At 38.4% G+C, this 14,058-nt stretch overlaps 1 protein-coding gene across 1 annotated transcript in view; it reads right to left on the minus strand.

Annotated features, from left to right (window-relative positions):
* Nucleotides 1-14,058, minus strand: part of ARHGEF38 (Rho guanine nucleotide exchange factor 38) — a 118,613-nt gene that overhangs the window by 74,917 nt on the left and 29,638 nt on the right. Inside the window, exon 2 of the mRNA XM_028121255.1 lies at nucleotides 12,374-12,558. Coding sequence (XP_027977056.1) covers nucleotides 12,374-12,558 — 185 coding nt within the window. The remainder of the gene's footprint in view (nucleotides 1-12,373; nucleotides 12,559-14,058) is intronic.

A 14,058-nucleotide genomic window follows, 5' to 3' on the forward strand; every position in this document is an offset into this window, starting at 1 on the left:
TTTCATGTCCTTATTCCTTTACTGCTATTCCAGGAGACCACCTTTCAAATAAATGACTTGCTCTAAAATGCTTTTTATCTGGATCTGCTTCTGAGAGAACCTAGTATAAGACAGAGTGAGGTGGTCAAGGAATGTTTTACTGAGTGAAGGCATGACGGAGGTGAAGGAGCAAGCCATGAGGTTCTCTAGGGGAAGGACATTCAAGGCAAAGAAAACAGCAAGAACAAAGGGCTTGAAACAACACTGTTCCTGGCTTATTCACTGAACACAGAGGTGGCCAGAATGTAGAAATAGGCAAGATCAGAGGGAATGAGGAATCAGCTTGTGTAGGACCTCATAGGTCATCATAAGAATATTGGGTTTAATCAGAATGAGAAGAAAAGCCACTGGAAGGTTTTGAGTAGAAAAGGGACATGATCTGATTGATATTTTTAGAAGAATCATACTGGTTGCTTGATTGCGACAAAGATGGGAAAAAGAGAGATGGGTCATGAGGAAGGTGTAATAATCTAGGTGGTTATTGATGGGTTCTTGAATCAGGGTGGAAGTAATGGAAGAGGTGAGAAGTGGTCTAATTCTGAATAAATTTTGAAGGCAGAGCTGATAGAATTTGCTGGTAGATCCAATATGGGGTTTAAGAGAAAGAAAAGTCAAGGATGACACCAGGGATTTTTGCCCAAGCATCTGGAAGAACAGAGCTGCCATCTACTAAGGTGAGAAAGACTATAAAGAGAGCAAATTTTAAAGGGAAATTTGGGAGCTCAGCTTTGGACTAATGTTAAATTGGAGATGCCTTGTAGATGATCACATAGAAATTTGACTGGAGAGTTGGATATAAGCAAAGCAAACTTTCAGGGAAAATGTCTAGGCTGGAGATAAACATTTGTCAACCATTAGCATGTAGATGGGATTGAAAGGCATGAAACCAGATCAGATCCTCAACAGAGTGAATGTAAACGAAAGAGAGAAAAGGGGCACAGGCTGAGCCTTGATCTACTTTGGTGTTTAGAGAAATTGGAGTAGTTCAGGGAGACCAGGTGCACGTGGAGTCTTAGAAGACAGAAAAAGGAAATTGTTCTATGAAATGCTGTTAAGAGGTCAGGAAAGTGAGTGCCTCCATCTGCTAATGTCTAAAGCAATTGTTTGCTGCATAACTAATTAGCAGAACTAATCATGAACCACCTTCTGTTGTAATCATTTCTAGCATCGTCTTGAAATATATCTTTAATTGTTATTTGGCTTTTTATGTGTTTACAAGTCATTTTCTTGACCAGGTTATAAACTCTTCTAGAGCAGGACCATGACATAAATTTCTTTGATTCCCATGCAAAACTGAGCAGAGGGCATTGTATGCAATAGACACTTGACAAACATTTAATCTTTTAATTTGCATATTCAAATAGAATATCACATTCTCCATGAAATATGGCCTAGTTTATCTGTCTGAAAGTGATCTGTCCCTTCTGTGAACTCCAATAGCACTCATTGTTTGCATTTATCAATTATTGCTTTGCATTACACATTATCTTTTCATAGCTGTGGGTCTTGTCATCTCTAACTAGGTATCCTTCGTCTTTAATGGCAAGGATGAGTTTCACATGTCTTTATATATTCCAAGTGGCCTAAAATTAATTAATTAACTAACTCATGTAATCATCAACCTTGTCTGTATCCAAAGTGCCTTAAATAAGTGCTTGTTAATAAATACTTATTTCCCCAATATGTGTTTTCTTTTTGACCCACCACTATTTAGTCTTTGGAGTCCAAGATTTACGGCCCTGTACTGATTTGCATAGCCATGTTGATCTATGCCTGAGTAAAGGTGCCCCACCATCTCTGGCATTTCATTTGAGAGGTTTATAGCATCAATATAATAATTACAGCCACTAAAATTCTGTTGCTTATTTTCACAAATAAAAACAAATTAAAATAGTGTTTTATGCAACTCAGTTCTGAGAAGTGAGGTGATGGGCACAAGATCATGTTACCCAGGCTGAAGGGATGACTTTCCTTGATGTTAAGACAGATCTGTGTATCACATCTCTCTCTCTCTCTCTTTCTCTCTCTCTTTTTTTTTCTTCAATTCTGGACGTTCCAACCCCTGCACTGAACTGGAAAATGCGTTCATTTATCTCCTCACTTGACCCAGCAAGTTTTGATCTGGAATATAGATTATAAAAAATAGAGAAAACTGAAATTGCCCAAAATGGAGCTTATGGGGGGCGCCTGGGTGGCTCAGCCAGTTGAGCATCTGCCTTCAGCTTGGGTCGTGATCCTGGGGTCCTGGGATAGAGCCTTGCATCGGGCTCCCTGCTCAGCCGGGAGCTTGCTTCTCCCTCTGCCCCTCCCCCTGCTTGTGCTCTCTCTCTCAAATAAATAAATAAAATCTTTAAAAAAAATGGAGCTTATGAGGTGCTTATAGATGTAACAACATGGTAGAGAGCTTCCATCATAAAACTGTAATACAAGGATTAAAAAAAAAATCCCTCATTTTTTGAGCTGTTTTCTGAACCAGCAAAGATAAGAGATTTCCTACCCATAAAAAGAATTTTCACATGCTAGAATATTGATATATCAGTTCCATATCCAACTAAGTCTGAATCCAATCTGACAGCAAACTATATGCCTTCCACGATGACAAAACAGAAAAGTCCCTCCCAAGGAAGATGGGAAAGTGAACAGTGATGACTGTGTGAGTAACTTGAGAAAGAGGCCACTTACATATTATATATTAATGCAGTCACTTTGTGGATGACAGCACCATTTACTTGTGGGATTTTTATTTTTAAATTTAACATTGCATAACTATAATCTTCTCCAGCACATAAGAAGAGACCTTATTTAAAAAAAAAACTTTTTTTTAAAGATTTTATTTATTTGACAGAGAGAGACACAGCGAGAGAGGGAACACAAGCAGGGGGAGTGGGAGAGGGAGAAGCACGCTCCCCACTGAGCAGGGAGCCTGATGTGGGGCTCGATCCCAGGACCCTGGGATCATGACCTGAGCTGAAGGCAGACACTTAACAACTGAGCTGCCCAGGCACCCCCCCCTTTTTTTAAAGATTTTATTTAAAAAAATTTTTTTTTAAAGGTAAGCTCTACACCCAACGTAGGGCTTAAACTCACAACCCTGAGACCAAGAGTTGCATGCTCTACCTACTGAGCCAGCCAGGTGCCCCAAGAACTACCCTTATTAATAAATGTTTCAAAAAGTAAATAAAAAGTCATCAATATTTTTTCCTACTTTTCTAATATGATTTCAAGTATCTGACCTTATAATAGAGGAACAATGGCCCAGATTAGTAATAAATGTTAGAGTTTTACAAAGGGGTGAAAATTAAGTCTTCGATTAAAAACACATAAAGGTATGGCCATATAAATCGTGGGATTCTTCACTGTGATGTGATCTTAGTAACCATGAAAATCGATATTTTTAATTCATTGAAGAATATGTGTATTGATATTTAAAGCAGACTTCCAGGAAAAGTATAATATTTTATTTTAAAAAATTTAAGGGTTTTATTTATTCATTTGACAGAGAGAGAGAGAGCACAAGCAGGGGGAGCATTAGAGGGGGAGGGAGAAGCAGGCACTCTGCTGAGCAGGGAGCCCAATGCAGGGCTGGATCCCAGGACTCTGGGATCATGACCTGAGCCACCCAGGCGCCCCAAGAGTATAATATTTTAAAATAAGCACATTAGCTCAGAAAATCCAGCAAGAAGAATGAGAAATTCACATGTATTTCTTTGAGTAATTGGTCCCAGCATCTCAATCACAGTTAACGTGAGTTGCTTTGAATTCCTTAGATTCTTATTTAATATAATGAGTAGAATTCCTATTTGTGCTTTGCTTTCTGACTTTCTGAGCAGCTTTTGTTTTCATATTATCAGCCTACTTTTGATCTCTGCACTCTGAAGTCTGTGAAGTCCTATGACTGAGGAGTTCGACCACAGGAACTGCTAGACTATAGGGGAGAAGAGACTAGATTGAGTAGGACGTGGAAGTGAGAAAAGGATTTAGTTGGCTTTTCCTTACATTCGTTTTGTAATCTAGAAGGACTTCTGGTATTCCAAGCATAGCATGAGAAAGAGCCAAGACACATGGGAAATTACTATTATTTTTTAAAGATTTTATTTATTTATTTTAGAATGAGAGAGAGAGTGTGCATGCATGAGCAGGAGAAGGGGTTGTGGGGGAGGGACAGAGTGGAAGGGAGAGAGAGAGAGAATCTCCAGAGGACTCTGTGCTGAGCCTGGAGCCTAACATGGGGCTCAATCTCATGATCCTGAGATCAAGACTTGAGCTGAAACCAAGAGTCAATGCTCAACCGACTGAGCCACACAGGTGCCCCAATAAATAGGAAATTATTATATGCTATAGAGTTTCTTCTACAGAACCCAATGGATGTTCTTACAGTAAAAAAGTAGTCTCTATCTTTCTGAAACCACAATAAAAAGAGAATTAATTGAAAAGTTTGACAGAGGGCGCCTGGTGGCTCAGTTGGTTGAGCGACTGCCTTCGGCTCAGGTCATGATCCTGGAGTCCCGGGATCGAGTCCCGCATCGGACTCCCTGCTTGGCGGGGAGTCTGCTTCTCCCTCTGACCCTCTTCCCTCTCGTGCTCTCTATCTCTCATTCTCTCTCTTTCAAATAAATAAATAAAATCTTAAAAAAAATTAAAAAAAGAAAAGTTTGACAGAAATCAAGGTAAGAGTCAGAGGAAAAGATTTTATTCTTACATATATAATTTTACACATTTATTTAAAAGAAAGATCGTGTGGTTAAAGAGAGAAAGGAAGAGAGAGGAAGAAAAGAGCATTATATTTTTAATTAAACTTTTAATTTTTAAATACAGATTCACACGCTTTAAAAAAATAATTCAGAGGGGTCCTGTGTCCCCTCTGCCCAGTTTCCCCAGTTGTAATATATTGCAAAAGTATCATACATGTGCACTGGATTTTGATGTGATATGGTAAAACATACTATGAATGGAGTATACTGACTATCTGCATAAGTGAGACATGTCTATGAGCAATTAACATCTTGATTTCACTTAGTCCAGGGCAATTTTTATGGAGGAAACAGTTTTAGAAAGTAGTTGACTTTAAGAAATGTATGGTCAGTGTGCCAAGGTGAAATATTTTTGAGGCCCAGGATACAATCTGAAAATTTTGGTAGTTAACAGATACATGAAGAGTAGCTAGGTGATTATAAGAGGCCAGAATTAACCTAATACTAAAACCAGACAATGATATTATAGGAAAAGAAAACTGTGGACCAAATCTCTCATGAATATAGATACAAAAATCCTCCACAAAATATTAACAAATTGAATCCAACAATGTATATAAAGAATTATACATCATGATTGAGTGGGATTTATTCCAGATATACAAGGCTGGTTCAACATTCAAAAATCATGGGAGCGTTGGTCACACGGTGAGGCAGCCAGAGGCTAGACACTACTGAGGTAGAACCCAGGTTTGAGCTATCAAGACAGATACCAGGGACATCCAACTAGAAACCTCAAATGAGAGGGCAGGAGACGGAAGCCTGGGTGATTTCCAGAACAAGTGCTGAAGCTACAACCCTCTTCATATAGAACAACAATGGGTTCACTCTGGTGAGGAGGGTGCCCTTAAAATCACAGCAAACTCCAAAGGGATATAAAAATCATTTACCAAACTAAAAATGTAGTGATGATAGCTTCAATTCATAGGACATAAATTGGGCCATGGCCATCTTTTTGTTGTATATAGATTTTCGTGGTATTACAATATTCAAAGTATTTTCATTATTATAATGCACTTATGCCACCTCCTCCCAGTCTCCTTTCTGAGATGATTTTATCTACATTGTGCTCTGGGGGCTTGGTAAACCCTCCTCTTACATAAGTTTCTATAACAGGGCTGATCCCGTAGTTTAAACTACAGCAACTTCACTCGGGTGGGAGGCACAGCAGGAATCTGAATGCCCTGGGTTCTGTGATCCCTTCCCTTCCCTACCCCTTTGGGAGGGATTTGTCCTCTCTAATTCCCTGTCTTTTGATTCTCTATTTTAGGACTTGCTTCCCCCTCTTTGGACCCTGAGAGAGAAGGACGGTAGTGTGTTAATACAGTGTGATATGTCGCATATGTCATACAGAACAATTGCTGGACATAGAGTCGTCCCTGCCGTCATGACCCTGAACACCCCACTGTTAACCTGGACCTGCGTGATAACCCTGGTGGTGCCATTTTCCAACTGGGGGCTCGGTATCCAGAGAGAGCATTGATATTGTTTTCCTCAAATGTATGGTCTCCCAATAAATAAAAGAAAACATTTTCCACTTAATTTAATATTTGTTCTCTGTGGTTAAAAATAAAATGTGTTAACATATTTTTCAGGGAGACGAGATTCCATAATGGCATATAGGGTGTGATTCCAATTTCACAAAATATTTGGGTATGTCTGTATATGCTTAGTCAATAAACAAAAATATTTACAATACTTACTTCTAAGTGATAGAGCTATGGGTGATTATTTTCTTCTATATATTCTGTATAATAAAATTCTTTTCAAAATTACTGCTATAAAAAATTACTGCAATATAAGGTACACAAATTTGAACAGAATATCCCAATTGAACTCTTTTTTTAAAAGATTTATTTATTTATTTATTTGACAGAGGGAGACACAGCGAGAGAGGGAACACAAGAAGGGGGAGTGGGAGAGGGAGAAGCAGGCTTCCCACGGAGCAGGGAGCCCGATGTGGGGCTCGATCCCAGGACCTAGGGATCATGACCTGAGCTGAAGGCAGACGCTTAACGACTGAGCCACCCAGGTGCCCCCCAATTGAACTTTTATCAACACAAAATTATAGATTATTTTTGCCCTTCTTTCTGAAAACACAAAATTTCATAATTCACACAATTAGATAATATGAGCAAATCCAAAACAAATAGAATATTATATAAATAAAAATCTACTAAATGTACATTCAAACATATACACTTATAAATGCAATACCCTTGGAAGGGTAAAAAGAAGCTAGTAATGGTTTTCTAAAGAAGGAAATTGAATGACTATAAGACACTATTGTGTCCTTGGGATTTTTGGTATATTTGTATTATGTAAATTTTTAAAATTCAGGAAATAATTAAAAACAAAGAAAAATAAAAACACGTATTTAGATTCCTCCAACTCCTCTTTTCAAACATTTTTTGGTCCCTTCCTTACACACAAAGCTCTTTTCCATTGTTAGATTAGTTTGCTCTGGCTTTGATTTATTTTGACTTACTGCCAAAAATGTACAATCTCTCCTATTGCTGTGTTTGGATAATAAATAACTAGAACCTGTTTTCCCACTAAATGTTTCAACACCAAATGTTGTCGATAATTTTTGCCTTCTTTGCAAAACCTCTCACAATGCTGCTATTAAAGAAGATGTAACTGCCGAGTTTGACCCTGATTTCAGTTAGGTGAAGTTTTGTTTATAGAAAAGCCCTGAAGTTATGGTTAAGATTTTTAACCGTGATTGTTACAGAACAGTTGCCAACTCAAGGGCCGGGTGTAGACACTCACTAGTACCCTGATTCATTCGTGCAAGCACCCTCGGATAACCTAGTGCTTTTCTGTTTTCCACTTCCTCCTTCCAAATTTAACTTCCATATACTACCTTGTTTCTTCTGGGACTGAAAAGAATGAATCAGATGTGTTGAGAGAAGGCATGGAGGCCTTCTCCATGGTCTATTGTACTCAATAGAGCAAAGATAGTCTTTTCAGCAATGGAAGCAAAGATGGTCTTCTCAACAAGAGAAAAGACATGGAACAGTTGACTTCCTGAAGTCCCTTCCTGACTAACTTGTACATGTACAATATTTACTGATGTTGCCTCAGGTTTAGCTAAGCATGGTTTATAGATAGTTCCCATGGTTACATAAACATTGTATTTAATTTATAAATTTTGACACTAACTGATGACAGGTGGTCTGTGTGCAAAGACAATGGTATTTAAACAGAAGGGAAGTAAAGACAAAAAGGAGCTAATGAACTTTGAAAAGTTGGTAAAGTAATAAATTCATGGCATAAATTAACTAGCTTGGCACTCATAAATGTTTCATCTGGGTTCCTGAGCATTTATTTACTTAGTCAAAGTTAAAAGCATTAAGAAGTGGGGGAAAGGTGGATTGGATAGGACAACTCTGAGAAAGCTCTGAATAACTACTATTTCAACATGAGTGGAAAGAACAAGTAGACCAGTAGACTGAAACCAGATTCCACAAGGAGGCAGACAGAGAGCACTGAAAGATCTCAGCAAAGAGAAGTGCCAGATGTGAAAAATCAACAAGCTATAAACCATCTAAATAGAACAACAAGGGAAATAGGAGTTAGAAGTGTGAGAACGGTAATTCAAAGTATTGAGAGTAAAAGTGAAACATGCCAGATAAACTACATTGTCACCATGATGGAAATGTTTTATTTTACACGGTCTGAAATACCAATTCTGAGATTTGCTCATAAGAGTTACGTAGGAAGCAAAAAATAAGAAAAACAATGAAAGCAAAAACAAAAACGATGATCAGAGTACATGTATGAGATTATAGCTCAGCAATGGCATGTATATTGATGGGGCCAGTTTCACTCACCAGTGTGGTAGACGGTTTAAAATTGAGAACATTTGCATACTGAATAAACTTCTTATTCCATTTGATACAAAAATATGCTCTTTAGAAAGCATGCATGATGTGAGGCAGGGGCAGAGGGAGAGGGAGAGAGAGAATCTTAAGCAGGCTCCACGCCCAGCATGGAGCCAACCCCAGGCTCAGGATCTTGACCTGAGCCGGAATCAAGAGCCAGGTGCTTAACTGACTGAGCTGCCCAGGCGCCCCATACTGTCTTTTTTAATACTGATCATTAACTCATCACAAGGGCAGACTTCTGGTAAACTGTGCTTATTTTGAAATGTCTTAGTCACATATGGTTTTAAACATATTAAATATTTCACATCCAACTTAAACAGGGAAGGAGAATATAGACAAGAGAGAGTTTTTGCTTTTTTTAAGATAGCAGGTAATGGTGATGAGATTGATCCAATAAGGATGGTAAAATCAATACACAGGAGGAAGAAAGGACACTGGCAGGAATGAAATCCTTGAAGAAGTCTGAGGGGATAGAATCCACGGCATTAGAAGAAAAGTTGCCCTTAATTAGAAGCAGAAACATTAGACAGCTGACATGGGTAGACATGCAGGTATGTTGGTAGATGTGGTGTTGGGGGAGTGCATCTTCTTATTGTGTCTGTTTTCTCAATGAAATGATGAGAAAAGACTACCCCTGGTGGCATCCAAAACCTGTCAGGGAGAGGGAACCAGTGGGTGTGGGTTAGAAGACAGGACATGGAGGCTAGAGACCGGTAAGCCTGAAATTCTGATTTTGAGGGGGTGAAGAAATAGAATGACAGCCCTAGGGAGTGGTGCCTGGAGTGAGGGGCTAAGATGGGGTTGAAGGAAAGATCTCAGGATGCCAGCAAGTCAAGGAACTGGTGGAGAGGCCTGGAGGTTGCACGGGCCATTTGCCTGATTATTGAAATGATCTGACATCGATGTTGGACCTGGAGAGAGGGAGAAGGTATGGAGCAGAGCAGTGGACAAGGTTCTAAATTTTTCAGAAAATAGGAGTAATGGTATGGTAAATATGGTAAAACCTCCCCATAAGGGAGGGTAGGTTGTGGTCGAGTCTGGAGTCTGATGCTATGTGCATTTAAAATTAATATTTTCATAAGTATGTAAATAAACATTTTATTAATAACCATTAATATCTGCCAGAACAGAGGTTACATCAGACACAACTAGTTTATATTAAATGAAAAACACCAAAAATATTTTTATATATTTAGCAATGAACCCAGAGAGCAATTTTCTATCATGACCATTAATGTTATTCTTAATCCTACAGGATGAATAAGAAATTTCCAGATTCAGAAAGGGGCCAGTTACCCTCCAACTTGAAAACCAGGAGAGGATTAAATCCGAATACCAGTGAAGCCTTTGGAATGGACCTGCCCAATAGTAATTACCTATTGAAAGTCGTGAAGAAGTAAAACTAAAAGTGACCTGGTATGAAGGAAGAATTCAAAGTCTGCTTTGCCACTTTTCTTTATACATTGTCTTAAACCAAAACCAAAACCAAACCCAACATTTATATCTAAGGTCACCTTGATCTACACTGGTTTTCCCTAATTTGTAGGCCAGTTATTTTTTCTAGTATTTCTTAGAGGAATCCTGTGTTAAGAACATAAACTCTGCTTCTGGATATTTTAAGTACTGGGGGAAAGATGTAATAATTGAAGGTGGGACAACAGGCTGACAATATTTTTGTAATCAAAATGTATGTGTGTATTAAGATGCCAAACCCAGAAGCCATAAAGTTAAATATATTTGGTCACTTAAACATGGAAAAATCAAATGCATAAACCTTAAACAAGGTTTAACTTTTTAACCTTAAATAAGGTTATTTAAAAAAAATAAATTCAATTTAGTTAACACATAGTGTATTATTAGTTTCAGGGGTAGAGTCAGTGATTCATCAGTTGCATATAACACTCAGTGCCCTCCTTAATGTCCATCACCCAGTTACCCCATCCCCCCAACCCACCTCCCCTCCAGCAACCCTCAGTTTGTTCTCTATAGTTAAGAGTCTGTTATGGTTTGCCTCCCTCTTTGTTTTTATCTTGTTAGAAGGCAAAAGACAAACTGAGAAAATTAGTTGTAACATGTGGGATGAAAAAAGAATACCCCTAATATATAAAGAGGTTTTGTAAAACAATAAGAAAAAGATAAACCACATCTTTTTAAAAGGGCAAGAGACATGAATATGAATAGGGATTGAAGAGAAAAGAAATGGCTAATGAATATACAAAAAGGTATTTTGACTTCTCAAGCACTGTTAATGAGAATGAAAATTAGAATGGTATCGACTTTTTGGTTTTCAGCTGGCAAATGTTTATCAAAATCCCTAATATGTACACCCTTTGATCTAGCAATTCCACTTCTAGGAATTTATTTTAAGGAGATGAGGTGACAATACCCAAACCATAAGAGTGTCTCTGCATCAGTAACAGTAGAAAAACATCTGTATGTGTCAGTAGTCATGAAAAGAAACATCCAACAGATTGCTGAATGAAACAATTATGTTATAAAATGGCATGTGTAGTTTTGATTACATTTATGTAAAAATATATGTTCAAAATATATATGAGTGTGTGTGTGTGTGTGTGTGTGTGACTGTCCCAACTGATGCCTGCAAGGATGTTTCCCAACCATGTGAATGGTGACTATTTTTAAGCAGGCGAATTCTGATCATCTTTACTTTCTAGTTTATGCTTTCGTATATTGTTTCAATTGTGTATGAGGACTGTTTACCACCCTAGTGATTAGGTTATCGCTCCTCAGGGTCATTGCTCTTGTTCTCCCCTCAGCCTGGAACACCTTTTACCCCTTTCAGTTCTTGGCTATAATGTCCCCCATTGGAAGGGTCTGCATTTACTATACCGTATTTAAAATAGAAACATCACCTCTCTGGGCCATGCTCCATCCCTCATCCCTACTTTGGTTTTCTCTGCTATACTTGCCACCATCTAATATGTTTTAATTTATATTTGTTTATTAATTTATTAGTTATTGTCTGACTCTTCCTCTCTCCCACTAGAAAGTAAACCCCACAAGGGCAGGACTTTGTTTTGTACTGAACTGTAACCCAGAGCTGGGAACGGTGCCAGTTACAATATCAGGTACTTAATACATGCACATATATATGAATCAAATATACTCTAACTCCTCACAGGAAAGTCTCTGCAAAGGCCTTGATTAAAAAGGAGGAGAATGATTAGCTTATGAACACTTCAAGTGTTACCTTACATTCAGGTTCATTTCTATGTTGAATTTTACTTGGCTAAATAATCTGAAGTTTAATTGATCTCTCAATGTGGGGGGGGGAGAAACACATTTTTTTTCTTCAAAATCTTTTATCATCTTTGAATCAAATTAAGTGCTTTGCTCCTAAGTGGCTGAAAACCTATTGCTCACAGTTCCATAAGAATCCAAGGAAGAACCCATAGAAATTTCAAAGTGGCAGAAACTGTGAACTTCCTTTTCCCCATATTTTGGAATACAGTTTTCTTGGCCAAATGAAGGGACTCTGGGCGTCCCTCTGCTGACACTGGAAATATGAATCTGATGCTACCTTCCATCACGGCAAACCCAGGCCTCAAGGAAGAGGGCCCATCCCTCCACCCTCACTGTGGCAGATACTATCACTTGGATGATTTGATTTCATGGCGCTGGTGATCTTATTTAGGATATGGTTGTGGGGGGGACCCTCCAAGTTACATTTACCTGTTTATTTCTCAAGGGCTGAACCACTTCCCTAATGCACAGCTCAAGATCATTGAGGTAGTCTTTTTCCGTCTGTATCAGCTCCTTGATGATTTTCGAACGCTTTGCCATCATTCTCTGCATCTGATGCTCCTCCTGAGTTAGGGTCTCAGTGGCAGAAGCCCCAGCCTGTGGAGTCATCTTTTCTGTTAAATAAAAACATGTGTGTACAAGTGAGACATTCTGCTGTGGTTTCTTGTTCCATCATTACAAACACTGTTGGATTGCTGTTAGCAAGAAAAAAGGCATAGAGTGTCTTCAGAGTATGTTCTTAGGAAGAAATGTGTGGTAGTTTGCCCTAAGGTTGGAATCCTATGAAACTATGAGCAACAAGGGACATGAGAATAGAAACTTCTGACAAGTTAGTTGAACGACACTTGATTGTCATGGCTTGTTTTTAAAACATCCCTTTGTTACTGTATTAAGCTATAAACCTGGTCTTCAGGCTGGAGATAAAAATGTATTAAAATCAGCTCAGAAATTCTTCTGGATACATTTGCTTTTAAATCAAGGGATGATTTTTAATTAGTAAGTGGAACGCCTTCCCATTTTGCCATTATTAAAAATAATTGCCCCTCTTCACTCATATGCGGAATATAAGAAACAGCACAGAGGATCATAGGGGAAGGGAGGGAAAACTGAATGGGAAGTTTTCAAAGAGGAAGAAAAACCATGAGAGACTCCTAACTCTAGGAAACAAACTGAGGGTTGCTAGAGGGGAGGTCGGAGGGGGTTGGGTAACCGGGTGATAGGCATTAAGGAGGACACGTGATGTGATGAGCACTGGGTGTTATATGCAACTGATGAATCATTGAACACTACATTTGAAACTAATGATGTACTATATGCTGGCTAATTGAATTTAAGTTAAAAAAATAATTGCCCTTCTTTCTCAGTGAGTAATATGCAAGCCTCAGTGAAATGGAAAACAGTTGCACATGAGTGGGATTTTTCTTTCAGTTCACAATCTGAGTCCATGAAGGTTGAATACATGTCAACCAGGACTTTTCATGGCCCATCTTCAATATCATGCATATTTTGTTATTTCAAAATTCCTGAACTGCCAAACAGAAAATTTCAATTTAAAAAAATCACAGTGATAAATGAGAAGCTTCACACATAGCCAAGGTTTTATATAAAGTATAATGTGAGAAAGCTAATTGTCTTCAAGAATGAGCTTCCCACAGCAATGTAAAATTTTGGAAGCCACAAACTAGGTCACAGATGAAATCAGAGCAGTGATAGATAGTAGGGCAGTGTGCGTGTGTGTGTGTAAATGAATTTTCTTCAAGCTTGAAGTCATCGCAAACTTCATGTTCATCTCAGTGTCTCCTGTAGCAGAAGTAATTTTATTTCCTTTAAAGCTAATGTGATTCTAGTAACTGATAGGTGAGACATCGTCAATGCTGACACCACCTCCTGAGAATGTAGAGCTTTACAAAAGGGCTTATAAAGAGTCGGTATAGAAAAAAAAAGTACACAGGTCACAGTGTATGGAAATGGAAATAAAGAGAAGATATTCTCTCAGCTGACTCCAGAAACAAGGCTAAGACAACTGGAGAATTGTTATAGTAGAGGGTTCCATGTAATGGCTCAACATAAAGAGACTGCTCCTAGAGTGTGAAGAGACACTTCAGAAGTAATGA

Source organism: Eumetopias jubatus, unplaced genomic scaffold (assembly GCF_037043125.1).
Source record: "Eumetopias jubatus isolate StellerSeaLion01/CBP00866 unplaced genomic scaffold, mEumJub1_p1.0 scaffold_2, whole genome shotgun sequence".
NCBI classification, from domain to species: domain Eukaryota; kingdom Metazoa; phylum Chordata; class Mammalia; order Carnivora; family Otariidae; genus Eumetopias; species Eumetopias jubatus.